Source organism: Lepus europaeus, chromosome 18 (genome assembly GCF_033115175.1).
Source record: "Lepus europaeus isolate LE1 chromosome 18, mLepTim1.pri, whole genome shotgun sequence".
NCBI lineage: Eukaryota > Metazoa > Chordata > Mammalia > Lagomorpha > Leporidae > Lepus > Lepus europaeus.
Window position 1 is genome coordinate 55,383,508 of NC_084844.1, and position 23,505 is coordinate 55,407,012.

A 23,505-nucleotide genomic window follows, 5' to 3' on the forward strand; every position below is an offset into this window, starting at 1 on the left:
CCTACAACATTCAGATAGGAGAAAGGTGACGATTGTAAATTCTATTGCAAATTTCTCAAGACCAAAGACAACCCCAGTTCTCGCTAGGTGGCTCCAACATATTATCAGAAAAGGAAATGCACATAATCAAGGAGGCCATAGAAAAAACAATATGAACATCTACAGGCAGCCGGCCCCTGAAGTTGAATGAATATGGTTCATGCCAATTCCACTGGAGCACTTCTCTTTTAAACTGAACTTCTTAACTCCTAGCACATGGTGAATATCATTTTCCTATTAGTTTTCCCTGGCCTCTATTTTTATTTTATTTTATTTTATTTTATTTTATTTTAAGTTTGCACATGTGGCACAGTGGTTGAGTCATTACTTGGGACACCCACATCCTGTAACAAAGTGCCTGGTCCAAGTCCTGGCTACTCCACTTCTGATCCAGCCTCCTGCCAATGCATACTGTTGGAGGCAGCAGGTGATGGCTCAAGCCAGAGACTCAGATTGAGTGCCAGGCTCTTGGCTTTGGCCTGGACCAGCTCTGGCTGTTGCAGGCATCAGAGAGTAAACGAGCAGATAGAAAATTGATCTCTCTCTCTCTCTCTCTCTCTCTCTCTCTGTGTGTCTGCCTTTCAAATAAAAATGGAAATGTATAAATAAAAAAATTTTAAAGAGGCTGAAATGCATTATTCCATTAGTAAAACCTTGATCTCAACAAATTGCAATACCAAATATTTTATATGCATATTAAATATTAAAGAATGGAAATTAATTCAAGTTTATCCAATTAAGGAAATAAAGTAAATGATCACTTTCCTAATAATTCATTTTTCTTATTTTGACCTTTTAAATGATTAGAGATAATTAGCATAAGTATAAAACCTTTCTTAGCCTCCCAGTTGGGTTAATGCTGTCAAACTATGATGGCCGGAATATATTGGAGAGTTGGCAAGAGTTTCTTCAAAATGCAGTAACTCAAGTAAGTGTAGTGGTCTCAGTGACTGATAGGATCCTAGCACTCTAATTACTTACAGACACCTTGCCAAACCATCCACTTTGAGGAGCTCACCCAGGTCTGCAAAGGAAGTAGGGTGTCCCCAATGAGGATTTGATGCTGATATTTCTATGTTGGCAATGGGAGAGGTAAAAGCCTGTGAGTGCAGTGAAGTTTAATTTTTTTTTATTTGACAGAGTTAGACAGTGAGAGAGAGACAGAGAGAAAGGTCTTCCTTCCATTGGTTCACCCCCCAAATGGCCGCTATGGCCAGAACTACGCAGATCCGAAGCCAGGAACCAGGTGCCTCCTCCTGATCTCCCATGCGGGTGCAGGGGCCCAAGCACTTGGGCCATCCTCCACTGCCCTCCTGGCCCACACCAGAGAGCTGGACTGGAAGAGGAGCAACCAGGACTAGAACCGAGTGCCCATGTGAAATGCCGGCGCTGCAGGCGGAGGATTAGCCAAGTGAGCCACGGCGCCGGCCCATGAAGTTTAAAGAGGAGGCCAAATTCACCTTTACATCAGACCCAGGGTCATCATGCTTTAGCGATACCCTGCTTCCTTCATGTTTACCTTCCTCTGTCTCATTTCTTTCACTAAGAAAACTTAGTATGAATCTCGTAGTACATCATATAGATCACAGCGTGTGTGACTACCTTGGTATGATTCTCGTAGTATATCATTTAGATCACCCCCTGTAACCTATTTCAGAATTTTGCTCAATTGCATTTCTTCTTTCAATTTCCAACTCTCCTTCTTCTCACCTGCATAAAGTTTTTTAAAAAGTATTTTTTTACTTAAAGGACAGGCATTTGGCAGAGCAGTTAAGACTTCTGGGGATGCCTGCATCCCATATCAGAGTCCCTGGGTTTGAGTCCTGGCTCTGCTGCTGATCCAGTTTACTGTTAATGTGAACGTTAGGAGGCAGCAAATGATGGCTCAAGTACTTGGGTTCCTGACTGCCTTTCAAGTAAATAAATAAAATATATTTTATATTATCTTTGGCACTGGCGCCGTGGCTTAACAGGCTAATCCTCCGCCTTGTGGCACCGGCACACCGGGTTCTAGTCCCGGTCGGGGCGCCAGATTCTATCCCGGTTGCCCCTCTTCCAGGCCAGCTCTCTGCTATGGCCCGGGAAGGCAGTGGAGGATGGCCCAAGTGCTTGGGCCCTGCACCCGCATGGGAGACCAGGAGAAGCACCTGGCTCCTGCCATCAGATCAGCGAGATGCGCCAGCCGCAGCGGCCATTGGAGGATGAACCAACGGCAAAAAGGAAGACCTTTCTCTCTGTCTCTCTCTCTCTCACTATCCACTCTGCCTATCAAAAAAAAAAAAAAAAAAAAAAAACTACTCGCTTCACTGAAGATTCTTTGAGGGGTTCTTTTACAATATATTATCTTTGGCTTGAAATGGCAACCTATTCCCAGACAAAATCCTTAGAACAATAAAATCTACGGTGTTGACATTCCCATCATCCATTTACATTATTCTCTGTAGAGTTTTCTGTATTTCTTTACAAAATATTCTGGACATGCAGAACACACTCAAACACCCATGCAAAACAGAAACTTTCGTCCTGCAGGTACAAGAGTTTCTTTTCCAATAGTTGTCCCCAACTAAGACTCCTAGGTTGTCTGGTACATGCATCCCGACTTTATTTTACTGCCAAACTGGCTCTCCACAGCAGCCATACAAATTGAGTAGCTGACAGTATTGCATGAAAACCTGTTTGCTCTTATCCTCACTAACAGTTGGTCTATCTAACATATTAATTTTTGCCAATGAGAATGAAATCTCGTGGCTTTCCCTCCCTTTTGTGCTGGTGACATTGAGCATATTTCAAGTACTCAGTAGTTATTCTGTCAGGAAGTCTCTGTCTTTTTCTTACGGATTTGCAGGAGTTGTTAGTATATTTTGGATGTGAGCCCTTAGTTCGTTATATGAGTTGTAAATACCTTTTTGAAATCTTTATCTGGCTTTTTTCATGCCAATTTAGTTTTAATGTAGAAGTTTACAGTCTTTTATTATTTGTGCTTTTTAAATTATTTTTTTCTATCACAGAAATTTTGTCTTATCCCAATGCCATAAAAATAATCACTGTATTTTATGTTTTTAATTATTACTGCTTACTTTTCATATTTATGCCTTTAATCCACTTGGAATTTATTTTCTTCCAGTGATCTAATAGTATTTTATGTTATTATTTAATTATCTGAATCACTTACTCATTAATTATCACTTATTCATTAATTATCAAGAGATATTTTTAGCTCCTGTCCTGAACTCCCTTTTCATACCCTTCACCCCATCTTTCTATTAAATTATGATATTTTCTTTTATTTGTTGAGAATTTTTTCACATCATAAGGACACTAGCCATGTATTGTTTTTGGTTTTATGCAGTCCAACTTATTAATTTTTATACCTTAACTTATCTTGCTTTAAAAGTACATTGATGGAATTATGATTAGGAAGTTTTTATACATTCAAAGGTTATGAGAGTGTTTCCTTGTTGTATAGAAAAAAATTTTGCAAGTTTTTATAGTTAAATTGTTGATCTATTTGGGATTTATTCTAGTATACAATGTTAAGAAGAATCCAAGTATAATTTTTTTCCAATCCCAGTTTTCCTATTATCGTTTATCTAATTGTTCATCTTTCCCCCACTAACTTAAGGTGTCATACTTATCACATACTAAATTCCATGAAGCTGTCCCTGCTCTCTGCACTTCTTTTCTTGCTCAAAGCAATAATTCATTCTTGTAACGTATATGGACCTTTCTGTATCTTTCTCCTGGCTCTTTTCAACTGTGGTCTAGCAGCTATTTTAGAACTGTTTTATATCTTCTGCTAAATATCAAGCTTCTTGGGAACAAAATTTCCTCAAGGCTCAAAAATATAGTAGCTATCAAATAAATGTTTTAAGCAAAAGAAGAAAAGACAATTTAAGTCTCTTGTTCTAAAAAACAAACAAACAAAAAACAAAAACAAAAACTGGCTACTCCATAGTTGCCTTCATCCTGTTTCATTCATTCATGTATTCACTTTCCTGTCCTGGTTTTGGAGTATGTACGATATCAATTTTCATCAGAAGGACAAGTGGATCATAATGTAAAAGCAAGGATCCTGGGGCCAGCGTTGTGGCATAGCAGGTAAAGCCACTGCCTATGACATCGGCATCCTATATGGGCACCAATTCAAGTCCTGGCTGCTTCACTTCTGATCCAGCTCCCTGTTAATGTGCCTGGGAAAGCAGCAGAAAATGGCACAAGTACCTGGGCCCCCGCACCCAAGTGGAAGACTTGGGAGAACCTCCTGGTTCGTGGCTTCAGACATGCCCAGCTCCAGCCACTGCAACCATTTGGGAAGTAACCAGTGGGTGCAAGATGTCTCTGTCTGTCTGTGTGTGTGTCCCTCTCTCTCTCTTTGTAACTCTGCCTTTCAAATAAATATTTTAAAAAAAGCAAGGACCCTGTGTCCCATGGTAACATCATCCCTAGTATCTGATTGCATCGTTCACTGGAATGACAAAGCTGCGCTTGTGCTCTGTCTTTTCCCAGGAGAGATCCCAGATCTTTACTCTGATGATGAAGTTGAAAGCATCATAAACAATGTGAGAAATGAAGTCAAGAGCCACGGTCTGGTTGACAACAGGGAGAACTGCTGGAAGTTCTTTATAGACAGGGTCCGACGACAGCTGAAGGTAAAGAAGGATTGACCCGGTCAGGGTGTGCAGGGACCACAGGTGGATCGTGGCAGCTTCTGCTGCTATCTTGAGCACCGCTGTGCTTATTGGTTGTCTTGGGAGTGGGTGGTGAGCAAGCAGTACTCTTCTAAGCCTGAGAACCTTCTTATCTGCTCGATGAGAACTAGCCTCCCTTCTGTTCCACGAAATCCCAGCACGCTTGTCTCAGTTAGATGTGCATCAACATTTTCCGGGAGATCAAAACCCCACAGGCATGTCTGCCTCTCCAGGTATTCCCCTGATGCCTTTTGGTTGTCTCTGCCCCCCTGACTTCTCAGGTGACCCTCTGTTTCTCGCCTGTGGGGGACAAGCTGAGGGTCCGCAGCAGGAAGTTCCCGGCCATTGTGAACTGCACAGCCATCGACTGGTTCCACGAGTGGCCTCAGCAGGCATTGGAGTCTGTCAGCCTCCGCTTCTTGCAGAACACAGAGAGCATTGAGGTGAGAGAGAGAAAAGGGGGCATCAGCAAGGGCCTCTCCACCTCAGGGCACAAGGAATCCCATGCCTAGAATGTCAGCGGTAGAATTCAGCCTTGCATAGAGTGGCCGAACACAACTTTCAATGTGCTGAAGCCCCGAGTGGGATGGGCAGCTGTCTGTACTATGGGTGGTGAGCCGATCTCTCTATTTCCTGCTCTCTTCCCTTTTTAGCCTCCTGTCAAGCAGTCAATTAGCAAATTCATGGCCTTTGTCCATACAAGTGTCAACAGGAGGTCCCAGTCCTATCTGAACAATGAGCAGCGTTACAACTACACAACCCCCAAATCCTTCCTGGAGTTCATCCGACTCTACCAGAGCTTGTTGCGTAGGAATGGAAAAGAGCTCAAGTCCAAAATGGAGCGGCTTGAAAACGGGCTGCTGAAGCTCCACAGCACCTCCGCCCAGGTGAGTACCATCCTCCTCGCCTGCCTGCAGGGGACTTAGACCGGCAGCGGAGCGATCACAATCGATGTGAAAACACAAATGGTTTTCCAAGGGCCCCTCCAGGTCTTCGGGAAGCACGAAAAGTTAAGGTCAAGCTCCCCCAGCAGAGGCACAGGTCCTCAGCCTTGGGTCTAGTCTGCTCCTCTCAATGACGCTGGAATCCTCCATAGCACCTCCCCTCTCTTTTTCTCCTTGCAATCTCCTCCTTTTCCTCCCCTCCCCTCCTCTCCTCTCCTCTCCTCCCCTCTCCTCTCCTCTCCTCTCCTCTCCTTTCCTCTCCTCCCCTTTCCTCTCCTCTCCTCTCCTCTCCTCTCCTCTCCTCCCCTTTCCTCTCCTCTCCTCTCCTCTCCTCTCCTCTCCTCTCCTCTCCTCCCCTCTCCACGTCACTTCACTTTCACTTGGTCTTAGTCTGTTTTCTGAGGCTCTAACAAAATGCCCAGAGATGAATATTTTATAAGGAAAAGAGCTTATGTGGCTCACAGTGTTGGAGGTTCAAGAGCACAGCTCTGGCATCTGCTCAGCTCTGCTGAGGGTGAGAACCCCATGGGCAGATGCTATCCCAGTGGTAGAACTGCATTGCAAGAGGTGAGCAGCAGGTGCAGGAGAGGGATTCAGGGGAGGTGCCAGGCTCACCAATGCCAACCCATTCTCACGGGAACTAACCCAGTCTCTGGAGACTGGATCCACTTCTGTGAGACTGTATTAATCCATTCATGAGAGGGGAGCCCCCATGACCAAATCACCTTCCACTAGGCCCCACCTCTTAAAGGTCTCACCACCACTCACCGCAGCCACACTGGGGACCAAGATTTTAACACATGAATCTTTGAGAGACAAACCACATCCAAACTATAGCACCTTCATCCTCAGAACCAAAAGAAACAAACAGTGGAGAGCAATGGATGTAGCGTTATGACGATTTTCTTTTTATTTCTTTTGTCCTTACTGTGTTATCTGTCGAAGAGCCATTGGAATCTCATTTCTGAAACAAATCCTATGTTGTTTGGTGCATTTCCTCATATGTTTCTAGGTTCCTAGGAAGGTTTTGTCCTTATTACCTTGTTCTGTTTAGTCTTTAATCAATTTGCTATTCTCCCCTTGAGAACTGGAGATAACTTTAGCACCTGTTCTGTCCCTTCTCATGCCCATCAAGAATTGCTGATCCCTCAACAGGCCTCTTTCTCATCTCCATTTCCTGCAGCAGAGCCAGCCTCTTGTTAAGGTGGTGAAACTTCAAGAATAACACTTGGACATCACATGTATCTGTATATGTCTAAGTCATTTAGTTTTCTCAGAATTTTACTTTCGGAATCGCTCTACTGAATTTCCTTCTTCTAACTCACCTCTTCTCCCCACTTGAGTTTCTTGATGCAGAGATGTAATGTAAGTAAGGTATTTAATTTAGTGCAGTACAGCGAGCCCTTGCAATCTATGCACAGTCTCTCTTCTGCTCAGGCAACATTTCTGTTACATGGTTTTGTTCATCTAGCCTGGCCTCTCTAAGAACTTTGGTGAATTGTGTGGATTCCCTGTGCCCTGTATCTCACTGTTCTCACTCATTGTTTTCATCCCTTTGGCGTTTCTCTCTACATTCTAGGAAAGCCTTTCAACTTTATCCCAGCAATACTAATTTAATCGCATGTGATATTGCTTCTACTTCTTATGCTTGCAATGAAGACTTCAATTATGCTACTACATTTTTAATTTCCTAAAAACCCTTCCTCATCTCTTCCTTTTCCCTTTTCAACACATCCTGTTGCTGTTTTATTTAAGCCTGCTTTTCTGAAACAATATCACAGGAAGTATTCTACTGATAATTCCAAACAGCTCCTGCTCTGTTTTTCTAGGTCTGGCAATGGATGGTTTCCAGAGTTGTGCTCTTTCTTCATCTTCTAGATACTATTCTTTTCCTAATTCTGTTGTTTTTTTTTTTTTTAACTTATTTTACAGGTAGAGTTAGACAGTGAGAGAGAGAGACAGAGAGAAAGGTCTTCCTTCCGTTGGTTCCCCCCACAAATGGCCGCTACGGCCGGCGTGCTGCGCTGATCCAAAACCAGGAGCCAGGTGCTTCCTCCTGGTCTCCCATGCCGGTGCAGGCGCCCATTCACCTGGGCCATCCTCCACTGCCTTCCCAGGCCACAGCAGAGAGCTGCACTGGAAGAGGAGCAGCCAGGACTAGAACCTGGTGCCCATATGGGATGGTGGCCCCGCAGGAGGAGGATTAGCCAAGTAAGCCACAGCGCCGGCCCCTCTTCGTTCTGTTTTTTCAAGGTGAGATCAATTCAAGCACAATGTCAACTAATGACATGTGCAAATTGACCTGTGGTGTTACTGTCTTTCAATATGGGTGATAATCAGAACCCCTTTTTAGAGCTTCCAGACAGATCCCAGTCTAGGTCCCAGCAGTTTGCATGGTACACACCTTCACCATAGAAAGGTTGCGTGTTTTCTCTGTTTCATTCCATCTCTCTGAACTTGTAGAAAACAATATAGAATGTAATCCCAGAATGCAGCACTACCAGATCTTTTTTTTAGCTTCTCCCCTCTCTTCATCTTCCTTTTCCCTCCCTGCACTTAGAACGCCCTCAGAATCTTCTGTATTCCCACCCCTCCCCCCGTTCTACCTCCAAACCACTGAGTTCTGGGAATTGCTGCTCAGTCTGTGCAAAAGATGTGCAGGGAGCGAGAGACGGGGAAAATACTCTGACCCTCTCACAGAGCGCAGCTCAGGATTCTAGTTTTTACACACTCTGGGCCTTTAAGCAGACAATGAACAAAGCACCAATGCCTGTTCTTATTTTAAGCGATCTCTGTTTAATAAGAAGCAACCTTATTATACTGTTAGGCAAATCCAGCTTTATCTGAACATAGGTAATAGAGACTCCTCCCAAGATCTGGCTTGGGTCAGTATCTGAACCTACCAAAAACCAAAGCACAATTATAGATATTTCTACCTATCCAGTTATTGGGCCAGTAACTGGAGGGAAGTGTATCTTAGACTTTTCCCTTCCCTCACTCCCTGTTTTTAATAATTAACAAATTCTGTGTCTTCTAAATGTCCTTCAAATTTATCCCTCCTGCTGTATATCCATTCTAAATGTCTCAGTTTAGACAAGCTTTACCTGGATTATTTCAATAAACTTTACTCTTAGGATTTCCTTGTATTAATCAGCCTTTTGCTACTATAACAAAAAACCTGAGGCAGCCCAGCTTTATAGAGAAAGGTTTATTTCAGCTCTTGGTGCTGGAGTTTCACATTATAAGATCAGGCAGCCCCCATTAGTTCAGCCTATGGTGATAATGTTCTCGGTGTCAGAGTCCCAACATGGCAAGAAGGAGCATGTGTGTTCATGCCTAAGCCTTATGATCTTATAAAGCTACTGGGGTTTATTTGATCATGGGGCTCCCATGCTTACAACCCAATACAATCCAATAATCTCTCAAAGTCTCACTTCCAACTACCATAACTGAGTTAAGTTTTCCCCCTCTTGGTACTGTTAACATGATTTTGGGGACCTTCAGCATCCAAACTACTGCCCATACCCTAGTTCTCCCCGACTCCAAGCCTGCTTCACCCACTACCTCCCACATCAACACCCAGGCCAAAATCCTTGCAGCTGTCCCTGACTCTTCTCCCTTTTGTCTTTCTATCACACCCATACCCAAACCATCAGAAAGTCACTGTCAGCTCTCACCCCAATACCACCGAATCACACCCTCTTCACCACTACTACCTTACTCTGCCAGTGACCTTTTACCAGGACAGCCATGACCCCTTCTGACTAGACTGCACGCCTCTACTTTTGCCCCCTCTACCCCAGGGCCTGTCATTAACTTAGAGTGATCCATTTAAAATGTAAATCAGACTGTGTCACTCTTTTGATCAAAACCTTGCAAAGGCTCCCATTTCAAGGCTCTTCTCTAGCCTTGCCCTGTAGCTCTCAGACCTTGTCTCCGACCTCTGCCCATGCTGTCCCTCTCCCACCACACTGCCTTGGTGCTTTTCCCTCAGACACACCAGGCCTTGACATTGACTGTTCCCTACCTGAGATGCCTGCCCTCTCTTGCTCCCATGGCTCAATGCTTTGCCACCTTCTCAATGATTCCTACTGCAAATCCTCATTACTCCTGATCCCCTTATTCTGGTCTATTTTATCCTTTTCCCTTTGCACTTAATCCTATCTATTATACTGTATAATTTATGTATTTGTTGTGCTTATTGTTCGTTATCCATCTCTATCCCTTGGATACAAGCCCTGTAAGGGCAGGGATCTTTTTGTTTTGTTCATCAATATAGCCTACATGCCTAAAACAGTACCTGGGCAGAGTGGACACCCGTGTGATACTTGTCAAATGAATAAGTTCATGAATGAACAGCATGTCACTTAGCCTCCCTGACTGTATTCCAGCAGCAGTCTTGACTTGTCCTACTCAAGAGGATGGCTCTATCCTTTTCCTCTTCATTCTAACATACTGAGCCCTGGAGTCCAGCAGTACCATTTGTAGTCCCTCCAAAACTCCACAACCAGCTCACATCTCTGTCTTTATATACACCCCCATCTCATCTGCTCATCACTGCCAAGACCTAAACAACTCGCTACCTGTTCCCCAAGAGGCCCTTTTACAGCTTTGAGCAGTTATGGACATCCTTCTCGGTGGCTCATCCTTAAATTACGGTTCTTACCCTGCCCCTATCATGTGGTACTGTTATCAGCTCTTCAAGGGCAGAGGCCAAGATTCAGGGGTCTCTTATCTTCAAGGATGGGCACATGGTAGGGGTGTTGTACTCATGGACAAATAAATGGATAGGTGAGTCAATGTCAAATGGATAGGATAAAACCAGGAGCCCAGCTCGAAAGTCACCTAAAAGCCCAGAGCAAGGGATGAGGATGGCTGTTGATGATGCTGTGTATCAGTGTGTATTCCATAACTACCCTGGATGGTCACAGCAATGATTCTTACAGCAAAACTGATGCTCAGGGTTCCTAACTCTGGTATAAAGTCTTCATTTGAAACTGTTCTTTTGTTAGTAGAAAATGGAAATATACCATCAAAATATACTGTAATCTTGATAGAAGGGGAAAGCCTTGAATTACATTGTATCAGTATCCAACAACCTGATGATAACAGTTTCTAGTGCTTATAATTTGCTGAGGATAAACTAAATGAATCTTACAGCTCTGGCTCAGTGAGGATTGGACTTATCTAGCAACAACAGCTATCATAAAGTTGTAATGATAATGGTAATATGGACAAAAATTTTAAATTAGATATTAATCTAAAATATATAAACAGCCGGCGCCATGGCTTAACAGGCTAATCCTCCGCCTTGCGGCGCCGGCACACTGGGTTCTAGTCCCAGTTGGGGCACCGGATTCTATCCCGGTTGCCCCTCTTCCAGGCCAGCTCTCTGCTACGGCCCGGGAAGGCAGTGGAGGATGGCCCAAGTGCTTGGACCCTGCATCCCATGGGAGACCAGGAGAAGCACCTGGCTCCTGGCTTCAGATCAGCACGATGCGCCGGCCGCAGTGGCCATTGGAGGGTGAACCAATGGCAAAAAGGAAGACCTTTCTGTCTCTCTCTCTCACTATCCACTCTGCCTGTCAAAAAGAAAAAAAAAATAAAGTATATAAACATTAGACTTAGGTTTACAGAATTGTCAGAAATGTATCTGTTTTTCTGTATCTAGATTCAATTTAGTTCTGGATCCATCTCTGACTCATTCATTGCAGAGTAGAAAGTGCCTCATCTTGAATTTCAGCATGACCTGGTCACTTCAGGTTAAAGACTTAGTCTTCGGAAGGCAGGAAATTCAAAGCCCAAACTCTACCACCCACCCCCACCCCCACCTCCCCACCCCCACGCACAACAGGCAACCCAGGAAAGACAGGTGCACTTCTGTCCCGGAAAATGGGAGAGTGCTTCCAAAAGTTCATAGGAAAAAGGAATTAAAATGTAGGCTTAGATAGGTGCCCCAAATTTTGAAATCCATGCATAGTTTTCACTGTGTATTTTTTGAAGATTATGCTCCTTCTCAGTTGCTCTGGTGCCTTCTCTGTTTCATTTCCAAGGTGTCTGAAGCTCTGGGGGCAAAGGTCGTAGGAAGCCTCTCCTCTCTCTAGCATCCTGTGCTTCATCTTTCAAGGATCAAGGCCCACCTACCCCCACCGAACACTTCCCTCCCTCAGCTGGCATCCCCCCTCCCCACTCACTCACATGGTCACATCTCATGGGGCCAGCAGGGCAAAGGGAAGGGGTCTCCTCCGTGTCTGTGCCACCCTCCCTCTTAATATTTCCATTCAGGTTTGGGGGTCTCTAAACAAGGGAAGGTCCAAAGTGTGCCTGCAGCGTTTTGAATACAGAGAAAGAAGAAATGGATTTTAAAGTAACTTATTTCTGGGACTTGTGTTGTGGCATAGTGTGTTAAGCCACCACCTGCAACACCAGCATCCCATATCGGAGCACTGATTCAGGGCCCGGCTGCTCCCTGTTAATGTGCTTGGGAGAACTGCTGTAGATGGTCCAAGTACTTGGGGCCCTGCCACCCACGTAGGAAATCACAATGAAGTTCCCGGCTCCTGGTTTCAGCCTGACCAAGCTTCTGCCATTATAACCATTTGGGGAGTAAATGAACAGATGGAAGATATCTCTCTCTCTCTCTCTCTCTCTCTGTGTGTGTGTGTGTGTGTGAGAGAGACTCTGCCCTTCAAATAAGTAAATCAATGTCTTAAAAGTAACCTATTTCCATCTCTTCCAGTGCAAAAGAACCTGAGCTCTGCCTTCTCTGTAGCTTTCTGGGGAGCGGCCTCATTCTAATGGATGGGACCCCCGTGTCACTTCCTTGTCAACAGCTTAAGAGCTCCTAAGCCACTGTTCGCAGTGCTGGTGATCATTTACCTCGGACCTGAGGTCACAAGCCACGTCTGCAGTCAATAAAACAAAACAACGACCAAAAAAAAAATCCACTTCAATTTTCTCAAATCTCAGAAGATTTAAAAAGGAACCAAAAGTCCCCAGTGTGTTTGCTGACTGGAGTGATTATGTGACTCAATCATTTTGATTTACAATTGCATCTTTGTCCTTGTAGAAATAACTCTGCAGCTGAACAACGGGAGCTGGCAGCGGATTAACCTTCCAACACGTGAATCTGAGACAAGTTCTAGGGAGCGGGCCTCCATTGGAGGTTAACACAAAGTCTCCAGTTGCTATGAATACACAAAATTAAACAGCATTCTTTTTTTTCCCCCCTTCCTTTTCTTTGCTTCTGATCTGCCATGAAAAGGGAATTATCAGCAGTGTCTAAGCCTCACTTTTATTTTTTGCCCTTATGTATTTTGCATCATAAAGCTTTCGAATCTGTCTGACGCGTTCCAGGAGCTCTGAAGTAATCTTTGGCTGTTGCGTGAAATAGACGGCAGGAAAATGAGAGGCAAGAGGTCATTCTGGAATGTGAAGTTTATGGGCCATGCTGCACATACAAATGGCCATTTTCCTGTCCAGAGATAAATAGGCCTGCACCTTCCCTTTGCATCTGAAAAAGCTGTTACACTAGGCCAGTGAATCTCAAGCCCAAGGAGGCAGTGGAATCACCCAGAAGCTCTTGTGATAGCACAGATTGTCAGGCCCCCTCCCAGAATTTCTGAACCAGTAGGTCTGGATGTGGGCCTGGGAGTTTGCATGTCCACCAGATTTATGGACGATGCTGATGCTGCTTGCCCAGGAAACACATTCTGAGGACCACCTTACTGTGCTTCTCTGAATGCAAATAAAAAAAAACTCCTCCTCTACCCCTAGCTCTTGAGACAAAAAGATGGTTTTCCTGGGATTGTATTCCCATCACTTCACTAATGCCTCCTGATTAGGCATGACTTCAGTGGATGGTAGAATCTAGCTGGCCTGGATCAGTGGGATTCTTGCTGTCCCACCTTGACCTGGTCATCTATTCCTAGTAATGATTTAAGACCTACCAAAGGAGAGCCATTCCAAAGCAATCTGTTCAGAGCTTACTGCAGAAAGGGAGTCAGCCACCATCCCTTGCATTTAGCAAAGAGTCAAGGCCAGGTGGAGAAGTGGAAAGACTGTGTAGTGAAGAGGGGGATGGCTTCAGGTGTGCCTGATTGGAGGGTGTTGGCATGGGAAGCTGTAATTAGACTCACTAGAAGTGGGGACTCCTGCATGATTGATCAGGGGGAACATGTTTGGATTTCTCTAGCTGCTTTTAAGTCAGAAGCAGAGACAAAATTAATATGGTTCATTGTTACTCAAATCCTAGCCATTTGGGGTCAGTTGTCATAGGGTTTGTTGTTTGTCTTGCTGGGTTACCACTAGGTATAGAAATCTGACTTTCTGCCTGTCTGACTTGTGCATGCTGGCTCCCTGAGATGGTTGTTACAGACAAAGGGTTGGTTTCCTAGACAGGGTGCTGCAGGTTGTAGGTCAGAATTATGCTTTTGTATATAATCTGGCCACTGGCCATCTGTGTATTGAGCCTCTCAGGATGAATAGCAACATTCCCTTTGTGTGAACCATAGAACTCTCCACATTAGCCAGTTTATTTATTTATTTATTTATTTTTGACAGGCAGAGTGGACAGTGAGTGAGAGAGACAGAAAGAAAGGTCTTCCTTGGCCGTTGGTTCACCCTCCAATGGCCGCCGCGGCCGGCGCACCGTGCTGATCCAGAGGCAGGAGCCAGGTGCTTCTCCTGGTCTCCCATGCGGGTGCAGGGCCCAAGCACTTGGGCCATCCTCCACTGCCTTGCCGGGCCACAGCAGAGAGTTGGCAACTGGGACAGAATCTGGTGCCCTGACCAGGACTAGAACCCGGTGTGCCGGCACTGTAGGCGGAGGATTAGCCTAGTGAGCTACGGCGGCACCGGCCCACATTAGCCAGTTTAAAAAAATTTATTTATTTGAAAGGCAGAATAACAGAGAAACAGGAAGAGACAGAGAAAGATCTTCCACCTACTGGTTCACTTCCCCACATGGCCTCAACAGCCAGGTCTGGACCAGGGCAAAGTTGGGAGCCAGGAACTCCATCTGGGTCTCCACATGGGTGGCATGGACTCAAGTACTTGGATCAGCTTCTGCTGCCTTTCCAGGTGCATTAGCAGGAAGCTGGACTGGAAGCAGAGCAGCCAGGACTCAAACCAGCACTCTGACATGGGATGCCTGCGTCACAAACAGCAGCTTAACCCACTGCAACACAACACTGGCTGTTCACATTAGCCAATCCAAATTAAACAACTAATCTTTATTAAGTGGCTACTATGTGCAGACTATCATGGTAGGCACTTGATGCTTGTAGGATATAGGCACCAGTGTCAGTGAGAAGCACCTTAAGTCATTCGGCAACAAGGCACAAGGTCAGGGCTTATGTTGTTTGTAATATTCTGTGAGGAGGAAGGGATATCCAGCATTGCTTTCCTTTTTATAGCTAGGAGCTGGCTTCCACCTGTGACCTTTGCATCATGAGCTGGTGTTCTGTTCTGCACTGTTGGGTCCTCATCCAGGCCATGACCACAGTCCCTCTGCTCACTCTTTCACTACTTCTCACTCCTCGTGATGAGCCCTGTGCTTCTCCTTTGCAGGTGGATGACCTGAAAGCCAAGCTGGCCACCCAGGAAGTGGAGCTGAAGCAGAAGAATGAAGATGCAGACAAGCTGATTCGGGTGGTAGGCGTGGAGACTGATAAAGTGAGCAGGGAGAAGGCCGTTGCCGATGAGGAGGAGCAGAGGGTGGCCCTCATCATGCAAGAGGTGAGGCAGAAGCAGAAGGACTGTGAGGAAGACCTGGCTAAAGCGGAGCCAGCACTCACAGCAGCCCAGGCAGCTCTCAACACCCTCAACAAGGTAAGCGTGTCTCCCCTGCCTGCTTATCCCCCAGAGGAGGACCCAGAGGAAACTCAGTTCCTAAGGGATATAAGGAAAACACTGGAAGGGGCTCCCAGCCAACTCCAGCTGTCACTGGTTTATTCATTGAGCAAACAAATGTGTATTTAGGCTGACTATACGTCAGGTTCCGCAAACCACCAGTGGAATCCCAAAGACATAAATGTTAGACCCAACCAGAATGTGACAGGTCCACTAGCCCAACTGCCTCACTTCATAGATAAGAAAACTGAGCCCCAGCAGGAGGATCGACCTGCTCAGAATTACAGAAATAAACCGTAGAGCCAGGACTTGAACTCACATCTTCAGAATCCAATTCCCAGAGATCTTTCTACTGTGACCAGAGTGATTTGACCCATTAGATAGTACTATAGGCTGCAGAAGCCATTTAAAACCCCTATCTTGAGCGTTTAAAATCTGAGACTCCAAAATATGAAAAAAAAAACTACAAAATCAAAATTAGGGAGAATTTAGTTGTGGCAACAACATGAATGTGTGCCAACTTAACTCATGTGTGTCAAATGCATAACCGTTTGGTGAGACAAGCATGGGTGTTGAGATGTATTCACCAGGTGATTTTGAATTTGGTTTAATCTAAATTTTCTGTGGGAGTGGGGAAGGGCATGTGATTAACACTTCTTTCTTTTCTCACCTGTCACAACTAAACTTTCCCATTTGAATAAATAAAAGGAGAAAAGGGGACCGTAAGGATCATGTTGTTAGGAGTCAGCATCAGAGCCAGACAAAAAGCTGACCCTTTTTCCGTTGTAACACTCACACGGACTCTGTGGAGACCCTTAATCAGTCAATGGGGTCCTCTCCCCTACAGGTTGTGTTCTCCAGTGATTCATTTACCCCCTGTAAATAAACTGCTTGCACTGAAACTAAAACAACCTCTGGCAATTCTGCCATGCCGGTAGCTGACTTCTGGTCCATTGGAGACATCTGTGTCTCATTTCCCAAAACAAGCTCAGAGCTTGTTGACCTCCATGGCAACATACTCTCCCCAGTTCCCCTCTTAGGGGTTGATCAGCACTTCTCATATGCTCAAAATTTCTCAGGTATAAGTTAGACCCCAGTCCACTGTATCACTCAAACTGTTGGAGATGCACAAAAAGTTCACCAAGTTAACTCCTTAAAGCCCCTCCTACTGGATTTTATGGGAAAGTGGTAGCTGCCCTAAATCTCCCTTAAAGACAGACTAGGTACAACTCAACTAACAATTCTCGCTAACAATTCCCTATTCATCTCCCACCTCCTGACTCTCTTTACATCCTCAGAGAGAGTGAAGGGTTTGAGGGTCAAAAATAACCATTTCATACTTCACTTTGGATGGTAACATCTTTTGGCTTTAGGGTATTGGCAAAACTGAAATTCAACTAGGGATTCCTAAAATCCTGTTGCATTTTGCTATATAGAAATTATCTAGTTTTTAATGCACTTAGTGATTACATTTTAATATTTTTTTATAATGTGGGCTGGGGGAATCCCCTGAAAGTGTGTCCAGGGCCAGTGAAGCCCTCCCAGTGTCTCAGTAGAAAACTTTCCCTACTGGGAATCCAATATATAGCTTAGCAGGTGGGGAACTGGAAGCGTGGCCCACAATCACTCTACCACTTCCCAGCCTGAACCTTTCAATACAGCCAGACCAGGCCTCTGTCTGACTCCTCACAGCAGCAGCATCCATTTTAGACCTACCCCCACTGCCCTCCTCATTTAGAGTTACTCTTATTTCATTCCATCTAAATCCTACCCATATTGTTCCAGAGTGTTCCTTTTTTGCTTTCCAGAACACAAAAGATGGCACGATTTCATTTGTGTATCCTACCTTTGTTTACCCAATCATCTTTTGCCCAGAGAAATAATCCTTTGTAAGCTCCTTTTGATACAAGGATTCTATTTCCTGAGATGACCTAAGTCTAACTGCTGACTGGACTATTTACTAATAGCATGGCCTTGAGAAGGATTTTCTCTTCTCTGAGTCCCCGTTCCCTCATCTGTAAAATAGAAGTAATAGTGATATACTCCCCATTGGGTTGTTACAAGGATTAAAATGAGATAACATGTGAAAAGTGATAATGTGGTCACCAGTCAGTAAATGTTAGCTGTTGACATTGGTATAGCCAGTGTTACCATTTCTGTTGCCACAAAACTGCAAATAAAGTGAACACTCGTAAGCACTTGTGGCTAATTTGTTGGTTAATTCATTGATTGTTTAATTGATTGATTAATTGGATCGACAGGTAGAAATAGAGATAAATAAGGCATTATGAGATAGGATACTAAGAGCACTGTAGTGTAGGTCCTCCTGTCACATAGTAAATGAACATCATTTTTAATAAGTGTCTACCATATGCCAGGAAATTTAATAGGTGCTTTCCTCTAGTTACGTAGCATACATCACCAAAGTTCTTGATCCCTCAGCTTCTTTTCCCTGTTATGTAGAGAGGGAATTAATTAATTCATGGGCTTTTTTTTAACTTTTATTTAATGAATATAAATTTCCAATGTACAGCTTATGGATTACAATGGCTTCCCCCTCCCACCCACAACTCTCCCCTCTCCCGCTCCCTCTCCCCTTCCAATCACATCAAGATTCATTTTCAATTCTCTTTATATGCAGAAGATCAATTTAGTATATATTAAGTAAAGATTTCAACAGTTTGCACCCACATAGAAACACAAAGTGAAACATACTGTTTGAGTACTAGTTATAGCATTAAATCACAATGTACAGCACATTAAGGACAGAGATCCCACATGAGGAGCAAGTGCACAGTGGCTCCTGTTGTTGACCCAACAAACTGACACTCTAGTTTATGGCACCAGTAACCACCCTAGGCTGTCGTCATGAGTTGCCAAGGCTATGGAAGCCTTCCAAGTTCGCCGACTCTGATCATATTTAGACAAGGTCATAAAAGACAGGGTGAGGATAGTAACCAATGATCCTAAGAGTGGCATTAACCAGGTCGGAACAATTATACAGCATTAAGTGGGGGAAGAGGACCATCAGTACACACAGGTTGGGAGTAGAGCCATTGGTGGTAGAGTAGAGGTTATGATTATGAAGGAATGAGGCCCAAGTGCACTAGACAGGGCCTAGAACAAAGGACAGAGTCATTATTAGAGGAGCTAAGAAAGGTGCTGTCTAAGCTACAATTAAGTTTTCTGATTGAGAGGCAAATACAACCTGACAGAAGGGGCTTGATAATAATCTGGTGGGCTTTAGGCCTTGTAAGTTAAGAGGCCCAGACCTATCTATCTCTTCACATGGGGTACATCCTAAGGGAGGTGTGAACCTCCTAGGGGAAGGCACTCTGTTGACTTTCATTACTTAGCTGGCCTGGGAGGAGAGCTGGCCAGGTAAAGGCAGGGGGCATCTCTAACAAGAAATTTACAGTTCTGCCTGCAATGTTGCTGACCCTACTTGGCCGTCCCCTCAGCTACAGTGGTCACTTTGGAAGTTGGGCTGAGTGAAGGGCTTTTCAGCTTAGAGCCAATAAGATCTGTGGCTCTGACCTGGGCATCCTTCGACTCCAGGGCAGGTCCATTTCCAGTGATCCAACTCTTGGCAGAGCTGCCAGGGCTCTTCACAAGTTGACTTCTGCTGAAACCCAGGCTTACCACATTGAAAGCCACTGCAGTGGACTGGCCTGTTGGGTCTCCTTGAGGGCAGATCACTGTATAGATCAGCCATTAATAGGCCTGCCACCCATTGCTTCTGATGCATAGCTTTCTTTTCCTCCTGGTAATTCATGGGCTCTTATTAATCGGGCTCTTTATCTCACACTCCAATCCAATCTACTCATAAATTCTATCAATTCAATTTCAAAATATCCACTTAAGGTCCAAGTCGCCATCATCTCTTGGATTATTGCCAACAGCTTCTCAATTGGTCTCTCTGCTTCCACCTGTGCTCCAGGGTTGACTAAACCCATTATGGCAGTCTGAATATCTTTTTAAATTTGTTTTTCTCATATATTGACAGATTTATTTTAGGGCCGGCACTGTGGCTCAACAGGCTAATCCTCCGCCTAGCAGCGCCAGCACACCGGGCTCTAGTCCCGGTCGGGGCACCGGATTCTGTCCCGGTTGCCCCTCTTCCAGGCCAACTCTCTGCTATGGCCCAGGAGTGCAGTGGAGGATGGCCCAAGTGCTTGGGCCCTGTACCCCATGGGAGACCAGGATAAGTACCTGGCTCCTGCCTTTGGATCAGCGCAGTGCGCCGGCCGTGGCGGCCATTGGAGGGTGAACCAACGGCAAAGGAAGACCTTTCTCTCTGTCTCTCTCTCTCACTATCCACTCTGCCTGTCAAAAAAAAAAAAAAGAGGTCTTCCATCCACTGGTTCATTCCCTGATGGCACAACAGCCAGAGCTGAGCCTATCCAAATCTGGGAGCCAGGAGCTTCTTCCATGTCTCCCACATGGGTGCAGGGGCCTAAGGACTTGTGCCATCTTTTACTGTTTTCCCAGGTTCATTAGCAGGGAGCTGGATTGGAAATAGAACAGCTAGGACTTGAACCAGCAGCCCATATGGGATGCTGGTGCCACAGGCCAGGGCTTTAACCTGTGCCACAGGGCTGGCCCCCAACAGATTACACTTGTATATGTTTTAATGTGGAATGATTAAATCAAGTTGATTAACACATCCATCGCCTCAGATATTTAACATTTTTTGTGATAATCCATTTTATCTTTTAAATTTTTTTATTTATTTATTTGAGAAGCAGAAAGACAAGACATACTGGGGAGGGGGGAGGCTCCCATCTACTGGTTTGCTCCTCAATGGCCAGAGCTGTGCCTAGCTAAAGCTGGGAGTCAGGGACCCAAATTGTCTCCTGCATGGGTGACAAGAGCCCAATTACTTGAGCCATCCTTTCCTCCAGCCCTTAACAGAAAGCTGGAGCTAGTGTTCAAACCCAGACACTCCAATGTGGGATGCAGGCGTCTTAATCAGCGTTGTAACTGCTAGGTCAAACATCTGCCCAAGACATTTTCAACTTATTCTCTTAGTAATATTGAAACATATAGTACTCAACTATTTAGCTATATATTTACCAGATATCCAGAAAAGCAAATATACTCCTCTTTTTTGAGACTTTATACCCTTTGACCATCATTTCCCATTCCCATTGCCCTCCTCTGCCAGCTTCTCATAGCCACCATCATACTCTGCTTCTCTGAGTTTTAGATTCACATCTAAGTGAGAACATGTGATATTTGTCTCTCTGTGTTTGACTTATTTCACTTAACGTAATGTTCTTCAATTCTATGCATGGTTAGGAAAGTAGAATTCCCTCCCTTTTCAGGACTGAGTGGTATTCCGTTGTGCATACATACCATTTTTCTATCCATTCATCCATGGATGGATTCTTCATTTGATTCCGTAACTTCACTGTCGTGAATAAAGCTGCAGTGAACATGGAAGTAGAGACAATTCTCCAGCATCCTGATTTCATTTCCTTTGGACAGACGCTCAGTAGTAGGATATCTGGACATGGTAATTCTGTTCTTAGTTATTTGAGGAAACTTCGTACAGTTTTTCATAATGACTACTAATTTACTTTCCCACCACAAGTGAGTTCCTTTTTCTTCACATGCTGGCCAATACTTGTTATCTTTCATCTTTTTGATACCAGCAATTCTAATATATGCAATGCAGTATCTTTTTATGCTTTTAATTTAAAGCTTCCTAATGATTAGTAATTTTAAATATTTTCCATATACCTGTTAGTCATTTGAATTTTAGGATTATTTTTACTATGTTTATAGAAAATGTCATTGGAATTTTGGAAGAAATTGCACTGAATCTATAGATTGCTTTGGGTAATATTGACATTTTAATGATATCATTTCTTCTGCATAAATGCACTCACTCATTGATCTCTTTCCATTTATTTGTGTCTTCTTTGGTTTCTTTCATTCGTGTTTTATACTTCTTAGTACACAAGTCTTTCACCTCCCTGGTTAAATTCATTCCCAAGTATTTTTTGTAACTAATATAAGTGGGATTATTTCCTCAAGTTCCGTTTTGGAAAGTTTGTGTAGAGAAACTGCTGATTATTTTGTACTGATGTTCTATCCTGCAACTATACTGAATTCATTTATCAGAGTTTTGTTGTTATTGTTCTAATATTTTATGTACAGAGGATCCTATCATCAGCAAACACTGACAGTTTTACTATATTCCTACTTATTTTTGATGCCTTTAACTTCTTTTCTCTGGCCTTATTGCTGTAGCAAAGACTCTCAATACTACGTTGAATAGAAGTAGCAAGAGTGGACAGCCTTGCCTTATTCCAGACCTTAGAGGAAAGGATTCCAATTTTTCACCATTGAGTGTACTGTTAGCTGTGGGCATATCATATGTACCTTTACTGTTCTGAAGTACATTCCTTCTATGCTGAATGTGTTGAGTGTTTTTATCATGAAATTGAGTTAAATGCTGTCAAAATTCTTTTTCTGCATATGATGAGATGACTATATGATTTTTATCTTTGATTCTATTAATTGATTCTATTTATTGATCTGCAAATATTGAATCATTCTTGAATCCCACAGACAAATCTTAGTTGATCATGGTGAATGATCCATTCGATGTGTTACTGAGTTGAGCTTGCTAGTATTTTGTTGAGGATGGTTGCATCAATGTTCACCGAAAATATTGACCTATAGTTTTCTTTTCTTGTGAAGTCCTTGTGTGGCTTTGGTATCAGGATGATATTGATCTTGACAAAGGAATTTGGAAGTATTTTTTCCTCTTTCATTTTTTGGAAAAGTTTGTAGAGAATTGTTATTGGTTTTTCTTTATATATTTGGTAGAAGTCAGCAGTGAAACCCTTGGGTACTGCATTTTTCTTTGATCGGAGACTTTTTATCAGTGATTCAATCTCCTCACTCATTAATCTCTTCAGATTTTTTCTTTCATCATGATTCAGTCTTGAATCTTGAATCTTGTATATGTGTACAAAAGAATTATCTATTTCTGGTAGGCTACCCAATTTTGGCATATAATTGCTCATAATAGTTCTTAAGGTCCATCATAAGAGTAATATTTATTTTTAAAAATACATACAAAATAACAAAAAACAGAAGTTTGGCCTTGCCATTTCTCTTCTCAGAATCTTCCATTGATTTGCATCACATTCAGAATAAAATCCCAAGTCTCTGTCATGACCACAAGACTCTACATCCCTTCCACCACATCAGTCAGAACCACTCTTCTTATCATTCTGTTATACTCACACTAACATTCTTGCTCTGCCTCTCCAAGCACAGTCCAACCCAGGAGCTCTGTCCCAGGCATTGCTTCTGTGTGGAATTCCCATCCCCGTGGGAATGCCCATTCCCATGGTTCCTTGCTGTTCCTCCAAGTGTTTGCCCAAAAGTCACCTTATCAAGAAACAAGCAGCAAAAATATTTATTAATTTTGGAAAAGAAAGATATACAAGAAATATAATGTGGCCGGCGCCGTGGCTCAACAGGCTAATCCTCCGCCTTGCGGCGCCGGCACACCGGGTTCTAGTCCCAGTTGGGGCGCCGGATTCTATCTCGGTTGCCCCTCTTCCAGGCCAGCTCTCTGCTATGGCCCGGGAGTGCAGTGGAGGATGGCCCAAGTCCTTGGCCCTGCACCCGCATGGGAGACCAGGAGAAGCACCTGGCTCCTGGCTTCGGATCAGCGCGATGAGCCGGCCGCAGCGGCCATTGGAGGGTGAACCAACAGCAAAAAGGAAGACCTTTCTCTCTCTCTCTCTCACTATCCACTCTTCCTGTCAAAAAAAAAGAGAAATATAATGTAATCTAAGATGAACAGTATTTATAATCATAAACATATACATAGTGTTAATTTACAGGAGAACCCTTGGGAGGTGCCAGAGGTCTGAAAAAAAAAAAAACTAAATATTCAAACTCTGCTGTAGGAGTCTGCTTTCTAATATCTGCAATGAAAAAGCAATGGCAGCATG

At 43.9% G+C, this 23,505-nt stretch overlaps 1 protein-coding gene across 1 annotated transcript in view; it reads left to right on the top strand.

Annotated features, from left to right (window-relative positions):
• DNAH9 (dynein axonemal heavy chain 9) overlaps positions 1–23,505 on the top strand; it is a 359,765-nt gene that overhangs the window by 228,044 nt on the left and 108,216 nt on the right. Inside the window, exons 46-49 of the mRNA XM_062215967.1 lie at positions 4,546–4,688; positions 5,009–5,170; positions 5,381–5,614; positions 15,242–15,502. Of these exons, the coding sequence (XP_062071951.1) occupies positions 4,546–4,688; positions 5,009–5,170; positions 5,381–5,614; positions 15,242–15,502 (800 nt within the window). The remainder of the gene's footprint in view (positions 1–4,545; positions 4,689–5,008; positions 5,171–5,380; positions 5,615–15,241; positions 15,503–23,505) is intronic.